The sequence below is a fragment of the Pogona vitticeps genome, chromosome 5 (assembly GCF_051106095.1).
Source record: "Pogona vitticeps strain Pit_001003342236 chromosome 5, PviZW2.1, whole genome shotgun sequence".
Taxonomy (NCBI): domain Eukaryota; kingdom Metazoa; phylum Chordata; class Lepidosauria; order Squamata; family Agamidae; genus Pogona; species Pogona vitticeps.
The window spans coordinates 172,091,187-172,113,361 of NC_135787.1; the positions used below are offsets into that span (position 1 = coordinate 172,091,187).

The window sequence follows — 22,175 nt, forward strand, 5'->3', positions numbered from 1 at the left end:
GAACATCCTATCTCACTTCTCCAGAGTTGTTTTGCAATTTTCATACAGATTTTTAATGTGATAAGCATTAAATATGACCTAGTTTAAATGGAATGTTGCTCAGTTTGTAAGCAGAATTCAGAGTGCTGGTTCTAACCTTTAAAGCTCTTAAACAGCTTGGGGTCTGATTCCCCCCCCCCGTCCCGAATATCCAGCTGTTACAATTGTAATCAGGGCCAACCCAAGATATTTTGCTGCCTAAGGCAGAAAAATAAATGTTTCATCTGTCAATAAAAATGCAAAGTACTAAAGGCCTGGCTAGTTATTTTGGCATCTGAAGCAAAAAATACATCCTATACCCACCCTGGCAGGAATGCTACAATAATGACACATTAAGTAATGAAAACTTTCCTGTCCTAGGGATGGCCTTACTGTTAAGCAAAACGAGGTAGCTGATAACATGGCTGTTCACATGGGATGGAGGGCAACAGTGAAGTGCTGGAGAGCAAACCTGTTAATGTTTTGTGCCCCCTTAAGGTTGTGTTTTGTGGAACTTCACTCTGTGCCTAATAAATTGGACCAGTAGTAATTGATGTTAGATGAGTGGTAACTAGTGTGATGGTTGCTCCAATGTTACATCTCAAAGGTGTTGAGCTTGGCAAAGTTACCTTTTGGGGAGGACACAAGGAGTCCCAGAAACCTCCAATCAGTGTCCCTCCTGGCCATGTTGACTGGTCATGCTGGGTGGGATTGCAGGAGTAGCTATTTTTAAAAAGTAACTCTTCCAATGTCTGCAAATCATCTTCTCAGGAAGGCATGTTTGCCACCAAATCTGATGCTGTCTTGGTTTGAAGCAGTAGTTCCCAAGCTTGGTTCCCAAAATTTTCTTGGACTACAGCTTCCAGAAATCCTGGCCAGAATAGCTAGTGGTGAAGGCTTCTGGGAGTTTTTGTCCAATAACAACTGAGGACTGAAAGTTAGGAACCACTGGTTTAAAGACCAGATCTTGTTTCTTATGCAGGACATCTATCTCATCATTCAGTGCCTGCAGGAGAACAACCTGCAGAACTGAACATCCCTGTCCTCCATATCTACATGTAAATCTACATACTACACTGAACCACTAAGGTCAACTTCTGCTTGCTCTTATCTGCAGAAGGAGAAGGTGTGCAATAACCCATGGCCCCTGAGATATCCTCATGACATTGGCTAACTCAACACATTTCGTTACTATGATCAGCACAAAACTTCTTTAGTCACTCAAGGTGCTACTCAAAAGAACTCCACATTTTGGAATATGGAGGTAGAATATCCTATATAGTGGCAAAAATACAGTAAGTAGCATCAATAACTAAGAATTTGTTTAGAATTTCCTGAATGACACACAAGATCTGCTATCTGCTCTTAATGATGGGGCTAGGCCAGGATTAGTTTTGCACAAGTAAGAGTTCTAAGCTCATAAAATTCAATTTGTGCTGGTTTTAAGGCAAAGAAAGGTACAAAACCAGCTGTTGTTGTATTTGATATGTCATTTAGTTTTCATGCCATGGTATGTGTGTGCAACTAGTAACATGTATAAGTGGGTTTTAGCAACATATGTATAAATAGTATAGTAATGCTGAGTTTTGGTTGACTGAACCTCATCCTTTCTTATTTCACATTTGATGTTTCTTTTCTCAAGTCAAGTATATATTTCTGGAATCCAGTGTTATTTTATAAATATATATATATATATATTTAATAGTTTGAGGCTTTGAGAATACTTTAGTATTTTGACTTCACTCATTTCCCGTTTTATTTCTTCTCAGTAATACGTAGAAATCCATTTGGGATGGACATCTGTTGCCGGAAGGGATCAAGAAGCCCGTTGCAGGAACTCTACAATCCAACCCAGGTGAGCTTCTCAGTGCTACAATCACAAGCCAACACACATCTCTCAAATGTGTTGCTCCAACATTTTTCTGGATGCATTTTTTTTATTTCATAAAGAAGTGCATTTAAACAACAAAAAAAGCTGTCTGATTTCTTTTCTAAATGTTGTTACTTCCCTGGGAGCTTTTGTGGGTAGGGAAGAGAATAGTGTGCACGCACGCACGCATACACACACACACACAATTGTCTTAACTTTCAGTGAAATGTTTCTTTCAAGATATTATTTGGAAGGAACTGCTGTTAGCTGAAATGTTGCAGATATGTATAATTGCAAAGGTATGTAATAGCAATAATGACCAACTAAAACACGAGGTTGGAAAGATTACAATTTTTTGTAGCTGATCAGACTCTGAATTATAGCTCTGATTTTAGTTGGTTTCTATTATAATTCAAGTTCCAGTTTAGCATGTATATTCTTCTTTATATATGTTCTTAAACACCACTTCCTGTAGCACAGCCAGTGATGAGGCATGATGGGAGATTTAGTTCCTCAACATCTAGAAGACCAAAGGTTCCGCCACGTCTGGGTTAGACTGAAGCACCTGGGGAAAAATATGCATCATGAGAAATGTATAGAAATGGTTCAGCTTATTAGTTAGTTGGTTTTCGTTTGTTTTGGTGGTGATCCTCAATTAGCTTTAATTAGCTTGTCACAGCTATCATGTGACTAGTGGTACTTTGACCAATGTTAAATTTACCACTTCTCACCTTTTGCTTGCATTGTTGGCAAATAATAAAATTGAGACTCGGTACTGATTTGTGAGGATATAATGGCTAACATCCCATTGCTTAGTATCATAAATCACATTAGAGCAGGTGGATTTGGTGAGTAAGTTACTTTGTAAGTTCCATTGATCTGAATGAGCCTACTGTAGTTGCAACTTGTTGACTCATCAAGTCACCACTAGTTTCATAGGTCTACTCTAGTGTGATTTATTGTGCTAAGCAACAGGATGTCAGCCCCTGTTTGATAATCAAGTGCAGGTCATGATTGTTTATGTATCTGAGTCCTCCTAGGTGTGTCTGATGAGGAAATGCTAGAGAGCCTTTTTTGTTTCTGTTCCCATTTATGGAACTCCTAGTTAGGCTAATCTAGCCCTCTCTTTGCTGTCCTCCAGTCAGCAGGCAAAGGTGTTTCTCCTCAGAAATAATGTGTTAGAATTAACACAACTAATGGCAAAAGGGGAATTTCCTCAAACAGCAGAGCTTCCAATAGTTTTATGCTAGAGACGTTCAGTTAGGAGTGACCATTTTGGTCTTTATAGAGCAAAGGTTCTTAATCTTAGATCTCTTTATGGTCTTGGACAATAATTCACAGAAGCCCTAAGAAATACCATAAGCTAGACATTTATGAATTATCATCCAAATGTATTTATGGCATCATGATCAGAGTATTCTGTACTAATTTAGTTTTGGAAGAAAGGCATAATTCCCTTTCCCTTGCATGGATACATGTTCTTTGGTGGAGGGCTGAGGAGGTCAGTTAATGTTTCCATTAATATTTTAATAATGTTAATTTTTACGAGTTAAATGTTTTCCATTCATGCTCTGTTTCTGTTTGGATAGGACTTTAGCAAATGATTAGCTAGTGATGAAGGGTCTTTTTATGTTGAGTAAACTCTCTCTCTCTCTCTCTCTCTCTCTCTCTCTCTGTGTGTGTGTGTGTGTGTGTGTGTGTGTGTGTGTGTGTGTTGTGTGAGAGTGTATGTGTGAATGTGTCTATGTGACTCTGTTTTTTTGTTTGGTTATAAATTGATAGCTTATTTAATAGTGTTTTTTAATATTGTAATGTATTATGATTTTTAACTTTCTTTTTTTTTAAATTGAGTTGTATGCTCTCTCAGGCCCTGCAAGCGTGAAATGCAAGACATAAATAAAATAATATAAAATAAAACTTTTATTTTAAGTATAAAGAAGCAACCAAAACACAAGTCCTTTGAATGATTTTACCTCAATGTGTGAAACCATATATTTTCATTACATTCTGAAATATTTATGTCTGAATCCCTTTTTCATGGATTCCAGAAAGTTTCTATATTTAGGCATAAATCTCTTAGCTGGCAAGCTCTGGACAGAGTGGGACTTCCTGTTAGCGATGGAGAGGAAGTACTACTGCCATTGAGAGCCAACTGTTAAATATATATATTAAAGTTTAACAGCTGCCTGTTGTATACTTATTCCATAATGAATAACCTTTTCTGAAATGTGGCCAGCTATTAAGGAAAGTAACTCATAATAAATCTTGCTCATTAGATTTAACAGGTAACTAAATGATTCAAATCTTACTTCATTATGGAAATAATCACTTGTGAAATTTGTCTCCTCAGCGCCCCCCCTCCGGGCCCGGCAATCGGTGTGGTTAACATTTTTTGAGTGGACTTGTGACAGCTAAGAGATGCGTGTTAGCCATGATGTGAGAATGTCAAAACTCTAGTTGTTCAATCATACCTTTGTAACACATTCCAATATTCATGTTAACTGGCCAAATGAGTCACTATTTTCCTTGACTCTGAGGAAATTAAGAGAAGCTTCCTCAAGAATGGCATGAGTGTGCTGGGGCCTATATTGCTAAGTGGAAACTGTGCATAAAACTCTGGACAGGGAAACAACGGAGCTTGCCAAAAGGAGAAATAGTGAAATCTCAAAGCACCTTTAGGAGATGACTGGTGAGGAAAGCAAGCTCATACTCCCCTGACATATTATCTCTGGGCTTTGCTGGGAAACATTCAATACCTGCTTGCTACTTTTCTGTTTTGGTTGCCAAAAGTCACTGAAGTAAGATAAGAACATGCAAAAGCATCAGAGAGGCCTTAATTCCAGCATCTTTTCAGGCTAGTGAGCATAACTATGTCCTGTCCTTCTCTCTGTGTGAACTCAGCTCACTGCTATATAGTCTTCTCCGTCTCCTACTCCTTTTTTTCCTTTCTAGGTATGTCTTGACCAAGTATTATGCATTTAAATTCCTTCGGCATCCTCTTCTTTGAGGGAGCCAAGTAGGATCAATGTTTGAATAAAGCCAGAGTTTCTCACAGCCACTGTTGAGCGAAGCAGATGACATTTTTCACACATAAAGAATTTCCATCAGTACACAGGCATCTTCTGTTCATACTGCATTAAAGGAAGGCCTAGAGATGGGGAGTGGGTGGAAAAGGAAAAGAGAGAGAGAGAGAGACTCAACCAAACATTCAGCTGCCTTTTTGGACAGCATAGGAATGGCATGGCACAGCAGCATGCCTGTAGACGCTGTACTATTGACATTCACAGCCCATTTCAGAGGAGTGAAAATAGCATGGAAACATTGGGCAGGGAGAGGTGAACTGAGGTAATCGCAGGCCATCTTCTTGAATGTCCCTGTTGTTGCCTCTTAAATCAATGGTTTAGTCTCAATAGTCTAGACTTGTAAAGAAGGCAGACAACATAGCAGCAGTAATGCTTTGTTGTGAAGTGGCTAGATCTAGGCATTTTGCTGCTTAGGCAAAGGACAAGATGGCTCTCCTCCTCTGTTTTACCTGTAGGTGCCAACTGAGGTAGCAGCTGAAACACTGCTGGTAGGACGGGACATCATATTCCACCTCACCTGAAGGAACCACATGAGCTTCAGGGAAGTAAAAAAAGAACAGCTTTAGGGGAATCAAGAGAAACAATAGGGACATTTCAAAGAAGTAACTATGTTGGCAAAGGAAAAGGAATCAAAATGCAAATATAGTGTGGCACTTTAAAGCTTATTTTGTTTTATTTTGGTGTGTGCTTTAGTGGTTCCAAACCCTCAGACACAATGAGTGCAAATACTGTGTACTTTATAGTAATGGAGATAGGTATAAATAGAAATAACATCATATTTGGATCTCTGCGTCTGAGGAAGTTGGTTTAGATCCACAAAAGCTTGCACTAAAATAAACTCTTAAAAGAAACATCTCTGTGCCCATGTCTCTGTCATCTGAGGTAATCATCACACTCAGCCCATCAGAAGGACCAGCTTTGTTAAATGGTGTGTACTGTGTAGTGCTGGGCAGAGACACACATCAGGGCTACTGAGCAGATCTCAGATCTTAGCACTTAGCAGGCTTTTCGCTAAATTCACTCCTCCTCTCTACCTCTGCCTCCTGCTTTTCACAGTCTGTAGCTGAGAGGATGAAATGAAGAACCTTCAGGAATGGGATGTAGAGCTTGAGAGACATCAGCATATTGAACCTGCTTGGGTGACTTCTCCCATTCTTGTGATCTCAGATTGCATTGCGATGCTAGCTTTGGTGAAGCCAAAGAGATACATTTAAGAGTTGGAGAACATCAAGCACATTAAATATCATATATGTGTGTGTGTGTGTTGTGGGTGGAGCGAGAGGAATAGCTGTTATATAAATAAGCTTTGTTAAGAACTGCGTCTTTAATTCATGAAAGATATTTGGGGAGTCTCTCATTTCTAAAGCCCAGTTTATATAGCTGACACGGGATCAAAGGCAATCACTGTCTTCCTATCTGTTCATTTGCTATTCCATCTCTACTGTTTTCATTAATAATGTCTAGTGTTTGGCTGAGTATCACAGCATGGAAAAATTGATTTCCTTGGACTGCAACTCCCACAATGCTCCAGGAAGTACATGGCCTGTGGCTATGCTAGCTGGAGGATTCTGGGAATTTTAGTCCAAAGAACTAACAGTGCCACATAGTGGTGCCTCGCTTAACGATGTTAATTGGTTCCATTAAAAAATCGTTATGTGAAAACATCGTTAAGTGAAACACCATTTCCCATAGGAATGCATTGAAAACTGGTTAATCCGTTCCAATTGGAACAGATTAATGCTTGTAATCATTAGCCACCCCCTGAAACCTATGCAAACTTAATTTGGTGTTGTGAGTCGTCGTTAATTTTTGGTGATTTTTTTCTCTCTCATTGAAAAGCATTGGACCGTCCATCCAATGCTTTTCAATGAGAGAGAGAAAAAATCACCAAAAATTAACGAAGACTCAGAACAACACCAAATTAAGTTTGCATAGGTTTCAGGAGGTGGGCTAATGATTGCAATCATTTAAAACAGGCTTCAAACAGTTTAAGATACTTTTACAGGAGCGAAAAGGGAGATCGGAAAGAGCTTTAAAAGGGATACGGAGATCAAAGAGCCCTTTCCGATCTCCCTTTTCGCTCCTGTAAAAGTGTCTTAAACTGTTTGAAGCCTGTTTTAAATGCTTGCAATCGTTAGCCCACCTCCTGAAACCTATGCAAACTTAATTTGGTGTTGTTCTGAGTCTTCGTTAATTTTTGGTGATTTTTTCTTTTTCCCTCATTGAACTCTATTGAACTGTCCGTCCAATGCATTTCAGTGAGAGAGAAAACAAAAAACCAAATTAAGTTTGCATAGGGTTCAGGAGGTGGGCTAACGATTGCAACCATTTAAAACATGTTCCAAACATTGTAAGACACTTAAAAATGAGCGAAAACGGAAGAGCTTCAAAAGCACTGAAGCCGGCTTCAGTGCTTTTGAAGTCCTTTCCGATGTCTGTTTTCGCTCATTTTTAAGTGTCTTACAATGTTTGGAACCTGTTTTAAATGCTTGCAATCGTTATGCAACCTTAATTTGGTGTTGTTCTGAGTTGTCGTTAATTTTTGGTGATTTTTTGTTTTCTCCATTGAAAGCCTTTGAACGGACCATTCAAAGGCTTTCAATGGAGAATTTAAAAAATCACCAAAAATTAACGACGACTCAGAACAACACCAAATTAAGTTTGCATAGGGTTCAGGAGGTGGGCTAACGATTGCAGCCATTTAAAACATGTTCCAAACATTGTAAGACACCTAAAAATGAGTGAAAAAGGGACATCGTTAAGTGAAATTCCCCCATAGAGAACATCGTTAAACGATGGGGGAAATTCCTCAAAGAAACCCATCGCTGTGTGAATTCATCGTTGTATGAAGCAATTGTTGTGCGAGGCACCACTGTACTTCTCAATGTGGTCTGTTTTGTTCTACAATGTTGTCTGTTTGGTTGTACAACTTAAACAATATAGCCTACCTCCTGACATGCTGTATTTAGAAGTGTGTTTTTAAAAATGTTTATATAGACAACACATGTCCTTGCTTCCCACTGTATATGGGAAAACTTACTAAGCACTCTGAAAATGTAAGCAACATTAAGGCAAGACTCATATGCTGTCGTGGACAGTAGAAAGCTTCATGTATGTAAGAGTTAAAAGAGAAGTGAAGATGAAATGGATGAAAGAGACCAAACCTCTGTTTTTTTCTTGTTGTTTGTATTTTCGGACCATGGAATTTAAATAGGCAGACCTGTGTTTGCGAAGTGTATTTTTAGCCAAGTGACACAGTGCCACATCTTGTAATTTGTGTGGCCTTGTAGGGACACTCTGGTCTAAAAATAAGTTAATTACTGACCAGGCCGCAGAACGCAAGTCAACTAAGGTTCAAAATTTGCCAACAACATATTTAAGGCTTGAGTGCATCTGTGGGTGTCACTGATCCTTTCAATCCAGTTGAAAACAAAACCAAATCAAAAGCAATTAGCAATGAGATTTGGCCGTGGAATGGGAAAGCAAATTACTACCCTTCCTCAAGGAAAGGTCTTGATCCTGTTATTGTATGCAAGAAACATCCTAACCGGATATTAAGGGCACTTCCTTTGAATATTAATTTTTAAAGTCTATTTTAAGTTCATTGGGGTTTTGAAATGATTTTTTTTTTAAAAGGAACCTAGGATTCTCTTTTAACTTGTTCAGTTCCACCAACTGAGGGGGTGGCAAATCTTTACATTCTATGTGAATTGAATGTAATGTATATATTTGTCAAATACTATATCAGGACACATAGAAGCAGACACAAGAGCATACCTGTTTATTACTTACACGTATAACCTGCTTTTACATCAGTGGGCTCACTGGTGTGTGCATATCTCCATTTCTGCCCAATTTATCCTCCCAACACACCTAAGAGCTATGCTGAGCAGAAAAAGAGAGGAGAGCGTGAATATCAGCTTAGGAGAGGCCCTGTTCATGGGTGAGCAAGAATTTTGTAAAAATCAGGGTTCTTGCTTACATGAAGACTCTCTGCATGTAATTATCCATGGTTCCTCTTGCTAGGCACTCTTCTGCCTGTGTTGAAGAAACTGAGCAATAAGTTGAAGAAACTGAGCAATAACACCTGAACTGGGTGAGAGGTGTTAGAGAACAGACAGAGAGTGTAACATGCTCCTGCCAATCTCTGAAACTGAGAATCAGAACCAGGAACTGTCTAAACAGAATACAAGACAAGGGACATGTAATCAGTTCATGCACATTTATCTATACCTCACTCTGGGATTTGAATCACTGCCACGGTTCACACTGAAATGTTGAATTATCTCGGAAAGATGTGTTTCAAGTGCCCACATGTCATATAGTCTCTCTTCAGCCTCACCTTTTTCTGTCATTATCTCCAGCCTCTTCACTGGCCTTCAAATTACGTATTTTTTAATGTTTAGCAAATGAATGGGCAAGACATGTAACGGTAAGCATTTTCATTAGTGCTGAAAATACAGTATTAAAAATGCCATTCAGGAATTAAATTGCAGTTGTAATCCTTACCAGTACAAGCAGAAGGCAGGCAAACAGAGTAGGGTTCATTCCCACACCATTTGTACATCAGTTTAGTTCAGGATTCCTGGTTTACAAACCACAAGAAGCATAAGAGAAGAAAAATGCAAAAGCTGTACTATCTTTATGAAGCTACTTTTATTCTTGAAATGGCACAAGAATCTGTAAAATTTGTATGGATGAAATGCAAGATAGTGCACACAGCTAGCTTGCTCTCTCTTGTTTCTGTACGCCAGTGAGCAAACCTGAAAAGGAAGAACATTGGGTTATGTATGAAGCTGAGATCACGCTTCATTGTGCCAAAAGAAGCCAGGACCTGAAGTCAGCTTTGAACCAGGATTTGATGTTTGCCCACAATCCTGTCTTGTTGAAATGTAATAAACTATCATGCTAAATTTATATATAATATGGAATTCTGTCCTTCCTGGGTTTTGTTTGTTTGCTGTTTTTGCTTGTTTGCTTGTTTGTTACATTGGCTTGCATGAAGTAGGACCTCCTTCCATATGAGCCTACCCGGCAGTTAAGATCTAGCCAGGGGGCCCTATTGAAAGAGCTGTCCCTCAAAGAGGTAAGAGGAATGACTTGTAGACAAAGGTCCTTTTTGGCAGCTGCCCCCAGACTATGGAATGCCCTCCCGACTGAAATTCATCTGGCACCGACATTGATGACATTTCAGCGCCAGGTCAAAACCTTCCTGTTCCAGAAGGCTTTTAATTGAAATAACATCAACTGTGGGTCCTGATGGCAATTTTAATTGTATTTTAATCATTTTATCTTTTATTGTATTTCAGTTGAATTTTAATTGTTGTAAGCTGCCCAGAGACCTTTGGGTAGAGCGGGTGGCATATAAACAAACAAACAAACAAACAAAAACAAATAAATAGTTTGTATTGACCAAGGATTCCTTACTTTAAGGGACATTTGAATGCAGCGGATGATGCTCATTGTTTCCATACTCATTCCACTTTTTTAAACCTCTTCCTTTTGGTATACCCTTGAGGAGGGCGTGTCTTGCCTAAAGGCCAATGAGATTACCACTCCCAGGAAGAACAATGGCATCTTCCTTTTTCCATATATTACCAATAGGATGCAAGAATGAAGCTTGGTCACGGCTCTTCTCTTGGGCAGCACAATGGGGAATTCCTGACCCAGGTACTCCAGCCCACCAATCTATCCAGCTGGTGAAATGGAATAACATGAAAAGTAATAGAATGTAGATTAGATTCCATTCACTTACCACTGTTAACTTTCTCTTGAGCCGTTTGGTCACTCTCTGATGCTCTGCAGTGATGATGATCATGATTGCTATTAATGAGTGTTTAATCAGAACATTTAGTAGGGCCACACTGGATCTGAGCAAAGGGCCATGTAGTCTACCATTTTATTCTCACTGAGACCAACCACCTTCTCACAAAAACCAATAGGCAAGACATGAAGGCAGCAGCACCCTTTTGCTTGTGCTTCTTAGCAGCTGACATATAGAGGCATACTGTGTCTGATACAGGAGGTGATATATAGGTGTTATGATGAACAGCAATCATGAGTAATAAGAGCTGTTGCCCACAGTCATATATATATACTGGATGGAGCAGCTTCTGTACTCTTGTGAATAATAAATGTGTGATAACTTGCTTTTAAAAAGTGTAGACTCTTCTCATCCTATTGATTAAAGTGAAATTGCCACTTGTTACCAAATGAAAAACCAAGAAACAAGCCATAGTCTTTCCTCTGTACCCATCTCTAAAGCCTGATGGAATTACCAGCTGTAAACATAGGCAACTTAATCAGTATGGTAGAAGGCATTGATTGCTCATGTGCTCATCAAGCGCATCATCTGCTCATCAAGCACAGGGTAACAGAACAGAGAGTTAATAGAAACAGTCTAATATACAACATCAACCCCTAGTTATTTCTTCCTGCTTCAGAGGCAATCTGTAAAATTGTAGCAGTTTGTCTAATTACTGCCTGTCAGAGCAGCAGGAGTCCAACAGGAGAGGAATTAATTGATATTACTCTAAGGGGTTTTCCCAGACAATGTTTTTATTGTGCAGTAAATGCACAGTTGCTGAGTTGTGGGGAACCCAGATGTCTTTTCTGTGTTAGAAATGGTACCTACTGAGCAGAATATTGTATGCAATGTCAGCCACATCTCTCCATCAAGCGTATCTGCCACACTGAGATGGTGCCCATGAATTTGCATGCTGAAGGGCCAGAGTATGGAAAGTTAGTTTCTAAAAGTAATTTGACATAACTTGGGATTACAGTTCCTGAAGAGCCTCACTCTGCAAGTGCAACAAAGAAGGAATTCAACTTTTCTGTAGCTGTTACGGTGTTATAGTTTCTCTTTATCTCCTGGTTGGAGGGCCCCCTTCAAGGTTTTTAGAGCGATGTCGCAAATGCATCTAGTTAAAAATAGATTTGATGAAATTAAATGGAAAGAATCCAAATTGCCGTTGACTCGTGGTGGCAAGTGGACACTTCTCGTAAGCCAAACACTTTCAGGCATCCCATTCACTCCCACAACGAGCCGCCATCTGCTCCTCATTGCAAGGAATCCAGGCCATTAGATTATCAATACTGCTAATACAGTGCTTTAAAAATCCCTTTCTCCCTATAGGGAACAACAAGGCCCCTCATGCACCTTCAGTGCATTGTTGCCTATAATGCATACCAGTCTGAAATGAGGGGATGGGGTTTTGAGCCTCAATCCTGTGTTGAAACGTTACCTTCGTCACAGCACAAAAACATTTGTTATTTTATGCATGAAATGGGATACAGTATTCCTTTTTGCTCAAGAAAGCAGCTGTGTTAGTCTGTTGCCACAAAACCAACAGAGTCTTGTGCACCTTCAGGACTAACAATCTTGTTTTGACATAAAATTTCATCACTAGTATCCCACTTGTTAGAGGTATTGTTTTCCTTCACAGGTTTTGAAATAATATAGTGTGTTTTCGGCTATATATACTAAGGTAAGGTAAAGTAGTCCGATATGTTTGATCTATAAATGTCAGCATTAAAGACCAGCTGCTCCTTGGTCAAAATGCATTGAATAATGTAATAATTATAATTGTCATGTGTTGATTCTAACTTGCAATGACCTTTCTCTGTTTTCAGCGTTCATGTTTGAAGTGCCTCTGCTTCCGTGGCCAACATGGACACAAGAGGGAGGTAGCAACAAGACTGGGGAAAATCTTCCCTTTTCAGAAGTACTCACTCTCCCCCCCCTTTAGGAAGAAAAACAAAATACTATACAGATCAGCCTAGTCAAGTCTTGGCATGCTCAGTAGCTATGTAATGCTGAGTGGCTGTTAGAGAAGAGGAAAATAAGGAAAATAAGGGAACAGAGAAGGTGGAATACTAAGCAGCTCAGCTCTGCAACAATTTGTTGCAACTTCCACTTGTTGTTATTTTTCAGTCTTCCCGTAAACATAAAATGCTCCTGTGGACAGTTATCTGGGGATCAGTAAAAGGAAGTAATTATGAGTTCAATTAGAGGATGAAGGGTAAAATATAGAGGCCACCATGGGGAATTGACAGCAGTTGCCGTGAAACCAGGGTAGACTTACAGAATTGGACGAAGCTTTCTTGCCTCTTTGGTCCTCAGCCTTTGCCATAAATCTGCCTTCCTTGTGAAACACCACTTTGTGGTTTCCATTGAGATGGAAGTATATATACATTTCCTGTCATGTTTCGAGAACAAAGCCTTGATGCCAGTTGGAGGGGAAGGAGGGTAGATTGCCAGAGCAGCTGCACGGTGGTAGATTTGGGTTCGTTTGACTACATTAAAGATTCATAATCAGCAGAGCAGCTGGAGAGAAGAAATGTTGCATCAAAAGAGTATGTTGGGATTGAAAGTCTTTGGAGCATCTCCAAAGTGTAGCATCTTACTGCACTATCAGTGAAAGCATGGTCCCCACAGTGAAGCTGACATGTTCCCTTAACTTCCCCTTACAGCTACTGATCCCAATGCCTTGAGTATTGCTTTTAAGAGATACGAATTATTGATGGGCTAAGTCACTCCTTGTTATTGTTTAATGTTATTTTATGTAGACTTCAGTGGCAGACAGTTCCATCATAAACATATTGAAGAGTCAAACACCAGCGTATATAAATGGTCCTTTGTCAGTTTAGTACATAGATAAACAAACCTGGGAGAGGATTCAAGCTGTGAACATTAACAATGGTTGTTGTAAGTTTTCCAGGCTCTTTGGCCATGTTCTGAAGGTTTTTCTTCCTAACGTTTCGCCAGTCTCTGTGGCCGGCATCTTCAGAGGACAGGAGTCAAAACTCTGTTCTCAATGCTTCACTCTTTTCAATAGTCTAAATGTCTGTCTGTCAAATACTTAATCACAATCTTCTATACAGAATTAAAAAACAAAGCATTCAGACCATTCAGGTTTGAACATGGTACACATGTTCAATTGATCAATTTTACTTTTGTCAGAGAGCCATATACTTTGCATCTAATGTTTTACATCTTTCATATTGGCCAAAATCCTATTGCTCGATGTAATAATTTGCACTAGAGTAGTCCCATGGAATCAGTGAGAATTTAGTGAGTCAGCTCTTCTGAAAGTTCCTTTGATTTAATGGGCCTACTCTAGTGGTCATTTGCTACACTAAAGGTGTAACTACACTGGAAATCTGAAGCAGAATGGTTCGACTTTGTTGAGATTTGATTTGCAACCTGCATTATGTCTGTGAAGATTCTCAGTCATTCAGATGTGGTTATCTGGAAGTTGAGTCATGGCACCCCTGTTGAGTAAGAACACCCAGAAGCCACTGGTAATGGTGCGTCTAAAAAATTCTGTAAATAAATAAATAATAAATAAATAAGGCCATACATGTACATATTGAAAATCCCTCACTCATCAGTGGCAGATCCCATGGGTATAATCTGTCTTCTATTTATCATGTTGCCCTTACATCCATCCCCAGAAAGATTAGAACCACACACACCAGAAAAAATACTGTTAACGACCGTTAACAACCCATGACAATGGGTGGAGAAGGACTGCAGAAGTGGGATTATCCCTCAACCCCAGTCCTTTGTCCTTCTAATGAGCCTATTCAGACCAGGAGGAAGTGAAACCAACCTGGAGGATATGTCAGGGATCTCCTACTAACTCTCCTCAGACCGAAGAACCTACTTGGCTGAGTAGCGAAAAGTTTCAACCTAACAAGGAAGAAGTCCAGTTGCCATGACTCAACTTCCAGGTAACCTGCATTATGACCATTACATCTGAAATTGTGATCAGTGTTAATCTGTGAACTATGGATTGATTGGCAAGTTTATTGTTCATACTGGATGTGATGCAAACTGCATTCCAGCTCACAGCTTCTTTTCTTTCCTTCCTTCTTCTGTTTCCACCTCTGCTGATCCTTTTTTATTTAAAGTACTGGTTCTTAACCTTGGGTTACTCAGGAGTTTTGGACTGCAACTCCCAGAAGCCTTCACCACCGGCTGTCCTGACTGGGGTTTCTGGGAGTTGCAGTTCAAAAGCATCCAAGTAACAAAGGTTAAGAACCATTGATTTAAAGCTTTAGCCTAAAACTCCCAGAAATCCTGGCCGGCACAGGTAGTGGCAAAGTCTTCTGGGAGTTTTAGTCCAAGAACATCTGGGAACACAAAATTGAGAACCAGTGTTCTAGAAGGCGAATGGTGGCAATGAGCTTCTGGGGAAAGCAATATTGGCAGTGGCCATTGCTCTTTCTTTTCCTTTGGCAGAGATATTCATTGACTCAAAACTGTTAGTTTTAGCCCTGTCCCTGGTTTGTGCCTCTAACAAGAGTATGCCTCCCTTTCTTAACTGTTATCAGGTGGTGCCCTCCCCCCCCCCAATTGTGTGCCTCTCCCTGTATTTAATGATCTCCAGGTTTCCTTTATTCACATTGCCTGGTCAGCTTTCCTTTGGCCAACTTCAGTAGGATGTAATACGTCACGGCTTTAAAGAAAAGAAACGGCAAGCCTTGCTCAGTGTAAATGATCTTGAAACAAAATACATGAGCCAAAAGAATGGAACTTTAATCTGCTTCAATGAATAATTGATTCTTACTCTTCCTAGTGTTATCGGTGTAATTAAATCTGTGTACTGAGGCATCTCTCCTTGGGATATTGAATGGTATAGCTCAGATATTTCCATCTACCATTTAAGGTTTAGCTATCTTCATTTGCGATAAAATGCATGTGATGAGTTGAACTGCCTGAATCATTATGCATTCTTCAGGCAAAATTCAAACGTAACTCATGGAATACTTGCCCTCTTCTTGCAGTGATCAGAATGGGCTACCATAGTGGACAGAAATAAGATTCAGAAGACCTGGGTTCAAATCCTCACTCAGCCTTGGGAACTCCATGGAGCATGGCACTGATAAAACTAGTGCTTGAGCACCTCACATACCTAGAAAACACAGTAAGGGTTGCCATCAGGCAGAATTGTGTTGGTAACACATAGGAACCACATTCCATATATTATATAACAATGTATATTCTGGATATCACTGTCTTGCTTTAATGCAGGCTTGCAGTGAAGCCTCCAATTGTGCTCAACTACAGATTCCCTCCATCATCATCATCACTACCACCATAGGAATTGTAAGGCAGTGTAGCTGGACGATGCCTACTTGTGGAAGACTATGTCGTGTCCAATATGGAGTACAGTTTCATAATTATGCCAGTATTCAAGCAAAAATAAATAAAGGCCTGTGGCGTCTCCAAGGGATTAATGACTGCCTTATAAATTGTTCGGTACCATTAACCCAGGGAAGTCATTTATCCCCAGAATACAGTCTGTGACTCTGTTGTCATGACTGCTATTTTAATAGGGGTTTTATAGAATCATATACTAATTGAGTTGGAAGGGGACTGTAAGGCCATTGAGTCCAACCCCCCCCCCCCCCGCTCGGTGCAGGAATCCCAATCAAAGTAGTGGGCCCTCTACTTACGAACGGCCCTAGTTAAGAACGTTTCAAGTTACGAACCCAATCTCATAGAAAACAGCAGGCCCTACTTACAAACATTGTCCAAGTTATGAACCCGATCCATAGAAACAGTGGGCCCTACTTATGAACCTGTGGTTCGAGTTACAAACAAAAAAAAATGGTGAGGGAGGCGGGGAAAGAGCGAAATTTGAACTTTCAGTTAACCGTTGGCTAATAGTCTTCTCTGTGAGTCTCTGTCGTACTACATAGCAAAAAGAAAATTTTAGCAGAAATTCAAAACTCTGCAACAGTTTAGGTAAAGGTTCCCCTTGACATTTAGTCCAGTCGTGTCCGACTCTAGGGGGCAGTGCTCATCCCCGTTTTCAAGCCATAGAGCCATTGTTTGTCCGAAGACAGTTTCCATGGTCACGTGGCCAGTGTGACTAGACATGGAACACCATTACCTTCTCACTGAGGTGGTATCTATTTATCTACTCACATTTGCATGCTTTCAAACTGCTAGGTTGGCAGGAGCAGGGGCAAGCGACGGGAGCTCACTCTGTCACATGGATTCCATCTTACGACTGCTGGTCTTTTGACCTTGCAGCACAGAGGCTTCTGTGGAGTAACCCGCAGTGCCACCACGCCCCATCTGCAACAGTTCAGGCCCATTGAAAAGGCAGGAGTAAGAAAACTAGACTTGAGAGAGAAACAGTGGGTGCAGAAACACAGGCTCATTCTGCTGTCTGGAGCAGGGCAGACTGTGCTGCACAGTGTTGTCATTTGTGGAACTACTTATTGCACAAGTCCTGCTGGCAATGTGGCAGGCCCTGCAATGCTCCTCATAGGCTGATAATGAAGGGAACATGTGTCTTATGCCTTGAATACTTCCCATTTGAATTGCTGCAGTGTGCTCTACATGGGGCTGCCTTTGCAGATGGTTCAGAATAAACTTCAATGGGTGCAAAATGTGACAGGGCCTGTCACATTCAACGGGTGCAAAATCCTACAGCCAGACTGTTGACTGGGGCTGTGATTGTGTGACACCTCCCTTCTTACAACATTTCATTGGCTGCTAGTCCATTTCCTGGCCTTCTTCAAAGTGTTGGTTGTTACCTTTAAAGCTCTTTACAGCTTAGGTCTAAGATTTTGTCTCCCTGTACGAGTCTCCATGTGTATTAAGATCCTTCGGAGTGCCTTCTCTCGGTCCCACCACTCTCACAAGCACACGTGAAGAGGACCCGAGAGAGTGCTTTTTCTATGGCTGCTACTACATTATAGACCCCCCCTCCCTTGAGATGTTGAGTTGGCCCCTTCCCTCCTGCCAACAGCTGAAAATGTACCTCTTTAAGGAGGCTTTTGGGAAGTCAGGAGGCAACTGAGATGAGCAGGTATTTTTAAAACTTTTTTAAAAAATTATTTTTTAAAAATTATACCTCTAAAGTAACATTCTAAATATGTTTGATTTTAAATCTTACTGGATATGTTTTAATTAATTGTTGGTTTTAAATTTTTTTGTATTCTGCCTTGTGTCTCCACTGAGTGAGAAAGGCAGGATAGAATAAAATAAGTGTACAGTTGGTAAGGCCACACAAGATGCAAGCTCCAACAGGAATAGTAGTGACAGCTGCAGCTGCTGGGCACATTTGGCTATCTGCCCAGCCCCCAAAAAACGGGGTCCCTGGTTTGCCATATGAATTGGGCTTATTTAGCCAGGTTCCATTCATGCCTGTTTCCACAATCTCCTGGCCCAGAAGCAGTTCTAGACATCCTCTCAGCCCATGCCTCTTCTGCCTCATGACCTTACATGGCCCATCTTCTGGTCTCAAATTTTTGCCTTGACATATTCAGGGAATGGAACAGTGCTAAACCAGCAACCCTATGCCAGGGATACAGCCCTGACAGGGGAATGCGATAGGACTGGATTTTATGTATCAAGTGCGGTGTTGGACTTAATACCAGAGATGGAGACTTGAGTTGTGGGACTCACTGTCAAGTTGGACTGGTGACTCAACTTGAACTTGACTTGTGACTCGGAACTTATTCACCCTCCCTTTTTCCTGGGGGGAAACCCTTTTTTTAATATAGGGACTTGGGACTTGGACTTGGGGCTTGGGACTCAGGACTTGGTGCCAAAGACTTGTACTCATACTGGGACTTGGTACTAAGGACTTGGACTTGGGACTCGGACTCAAAGACTTGCTTTGCCATGCCGTACTGTTTCTATAAATCCTTGTGGGATTTGGGGTATTATTCCTCAGAATATTTGGGCTGTGGATGAATTATGCTTTGACTCAGAGCACTGGTTACGTGAAAATAGTATGCCTGGAAGCACCCTAGGGTTACCAAGTATAGGAAGCACACAAGAGATGTGGGTGCAGAGATACGAAGGGTCAAGGAAGAAATGCTGCGATAGGAATAGCCTTCTTTGCAATGGTTTCTGCTGCCTACGTTTGTTCATTTCTGGAGTGACATCTGGAAACACTGTAGCCTCCTCACATTTTACAATCCTGCTCTTTGTTTTTCTTTTAATTGACAGCAAATACTGAGACTATAAATAGCTGTTTGCTTACTTCCAGACTTCAGAAAATCTGCTGTGTATGGAATGATGATGTAACACTAGCCAAAGTTATTCCAAGTAAGATGAAGTGCATCAACAGAAGGGCTTGTCTTGCCTGAAAAGTTTCTTACAGTCATCACCAAGAGAACGAATAGGGCAGGAAATGTGTTGAATGCCCTCCACCCATGATTCTGACTGTCTCTCTGTCTGTGTCCTGTGGTATGAATAAGTCAGACACTCCTCAAGATGAGTGGTCATCTCTGTTAGAAATTATCAAAACCTCCAGACAGTTAAAATAATATATGGCAGCTTGCAACAATAAACGTTTTGAAAGCATTGGCAGATTCTCCTGCTCTGAAAGCGACATAGATTTGCTTCAGGGACTGGGGAGTAACAGGATGCAGTATCTGCAAATATTCATGTCAGTATGGTATGATAGAGAGTACAAGAAAATGTTTTCTGTATTATAAGAGCAAGCAAGCACTGCACTCTAGAGAGGAATGAGAGATTAAAAGGGGCTAGTGTGACGCCTTGTGGTGCAGTGGTTAAACTGCAGTATAGCAGTTGAGACTCTACTCAGGACATACTCATACTTCAATCCCAGGCTCCATTAGCTGGCTCGAAGTTAAAAAAACCCTTCCATCCTTCTGAGATTGGCAAACTTGCTGGTGTGTGTGTGTGTGTGAACAATTCTGCAATGTTTTGGGGGGTCCTCCAACACCATTTGCCTCCACATCTCAATTTTTTTTTTAAAAAAAATGAAAAGTTAAAATTGGCCAGTAGAGAGTGCAAGGGGACTTTTCCAATATTCCCATGTTTGCTTTTAAAACCATGATAGTGTTGTCGTGAGAGTGATGGGCATGTGTGGTCCTTGGCTTCTGGAGATATAGTGCGGCTTAGATGTTCAAATTTGGAGTGCTCTGATAGGTCTCCATGGGCTGGCATGCTTATAGACATAGTTTTTGAAACTGGAACTCCAACTGGCACGGAGTACCTTTCCAAAGCTGCAAATCTTCCTGGACAAGGGATGACATGGTAAACTGTAGGCTAGACAGCAGCCATGCATTCTGTGCAAGTTGCCTTTGATGATTGAAAACTACAGATAGTACAGGTATTAAATTACTCCTTTGGGTCTGTTCCTTACTTGAACAGCTAAACTGATTCCTTATCAGTTGTAAATCACACCCTCAAAACACCCGTGTAGCTGCTTTATCAGGGCAAGGAACACAGCTGCACCTTAGGCTCAGCTGGTTATCCCCACCCAGTGCTTTATCAGAGGTCAAGGATCAAGGTCTCCAACCGTGTTCTCTTCCTACCGTGTGTGCATGTTTGGCCCCGTGCTTGCGAGGGAGGTGCAGGAAGCCACAACAACTAGTACCCACATTTCTGGGGGAAAGGTGTGTTTTGATGCTCCTTCTCTGAGTTGTAGAGGAAATAAATAGGGCCAGACAGTGTCTGACTGAATAGCAACCTCTCTCAATCTCTTTCTCTCTCTTTCTCTCTCATTCTCATGAGTGCTTGCCTGCCTGCTTGTCTATGCATATGTGAATGTCCACTTTTTTGCCCCAACTCTGCCCACCCTTGGCTGCTGTTTCTTGCACTGTGCACTGAAATCATTTTCCAATGCCCTCTTCTTGGGGGTTCCTGGGTGATGATGACTTGAGATCCTGTGGCTTAGCTGTCTTTAGCAATTCCTTTTGCTCCTTTTCACATCTAAGTATCAACATTCGTGGCACCAGCAAAACTATACTAATAAAATTCAGCAGTGGCACAAAGCTAGTATTTTTACTTTTATACAGTACTTGATCCAGGGAAGGAGAAACTGTCCTGTGGGTTCTACTAGGCTTTGTGTTGTGGGCGGATGCCCTGGCATCTTCCTGCAACGCAGCGAGCCAGCACAGTTGCCATTAGATTTCATTGGCAAAGTGCGATAGTGATGAGAACCTCAGCAGTGCTGAAGTTGGGTTGATAGTACAAACCTCTGTTGTGATTCTACAAATCTGCACATTTCTTCCCTAACTGCAGAAAATTTTTCACATGTTTTCACAGAACTGCAAATTCCGCGTAGAGTAAAAAGGTCAGACTTTCCAGTATAATCGTATCCAGATTCATATGATTCGTATCCAGTCAAAATAGATACGAATGTCAAGGAAGTCCTGGGGTTTTGGATACAGATTCAATACATATCATCAAATCATTTTTTGCACTAACACCCCTTCCCTCAGATATTCTCACAGTTCTTTGAGTGGAGGCAGAGTACAGTGGTGCCTCGCTAGATGACGATAATCTGTTCCACTGAAATCGCTGTTTTGCGAAATCATCATCTAGCGAAAAGCATTTTCCCATTGGAATGCATTGAAACCTGTTTAATGCGTTCCAATGGGGAAGAATCGTTGTTGTCTAGCGAAGAGCGGCAAGCCACTTTGCGAACCACCGGTCAGCTGTTTAAATAGCTGTTTTGTGAAGCTTAGGTCCCCAAAACACCCATTTTGCGAGCACGGAGGGAGCTGTCAAAATCGTCTAGCGAAAATTGGTTTGCGAAGCAGGGACCAAACATTGTCCAGCAAAATTCCCCCGTAGGAATCACTGTTTTGCGAATCGCTATAGCAATCGCAAAAAGTCAATGTCTAGCGAAAAAACTGTCATGCGGGGTAACTATCTAGCGAGGCACCACTGTATATTTGGGAGACCCACAGGCCCACTGAATCACGTTGAGCCATTCCTCCTGGCGCATGGCAGCAGACAGTATAAAGTCTGGACAGCTGGCTAGTGAAGCAGTCCTGCTCTGACCTTGGAAAGTACATCGCTCTGAAAGGAGAATGGCTGTCTCCACTTAAGCTGAAGTGGCCAATCATTTATTCAGTGGGTACCAAGTGCCAGGTCATTAATCGAGATGAACTAAAATGACGCTAATGAGCATGTAATGGGACTCTTCGTACAGCATTTTCTAATTAATTTATGCTGTGCCATTTGAAGGGGGACAAGGCTACTTTTAGTATACCCTCTGGTATGCTATGAAACAAAACAAAACGAAAAAGAGGGGGTGAGATGACGTTTATTTAAAAAGCCTATACTGTAGAAGCCTTTCCTGGCAACTCCTCTTATACCCAGCCAACATGACAGGGCTGTTATTTACACATCTGAAAAGGTCCCAAGTTGAAGAAAGCTGATCCAAAGGATAGTGACAGTAATCATGCACCGTCAA

General features: G+C 41.0%; 1 protein-coding gene across 3 annotated transcripts in view; it reads left to right on the forward strand.

Moving 5' to 3' along the window:
• The window catches only part of CHST11 (carbohydrate sulfotransferase 11), a 202,030-nt gene that overhangs the window by 84,657 nt on the left and 95,198 nt on the right, over positions 1–22,175 (forward strand). For all 3 annotated transcript variants that reach the window (XM_020804422.3, XM_020804423.3, XM_020804421.3), the window contains exon 2: positions 1,788–1,873. In XM_020804422.3, coding sequence (XP_020660081.2) covers positions 1,788–1,873 — 86 coding nt within the window. The remainder of the gene's footprint in view (positions 1–1,787; positions 1,874–22,175) is intronic.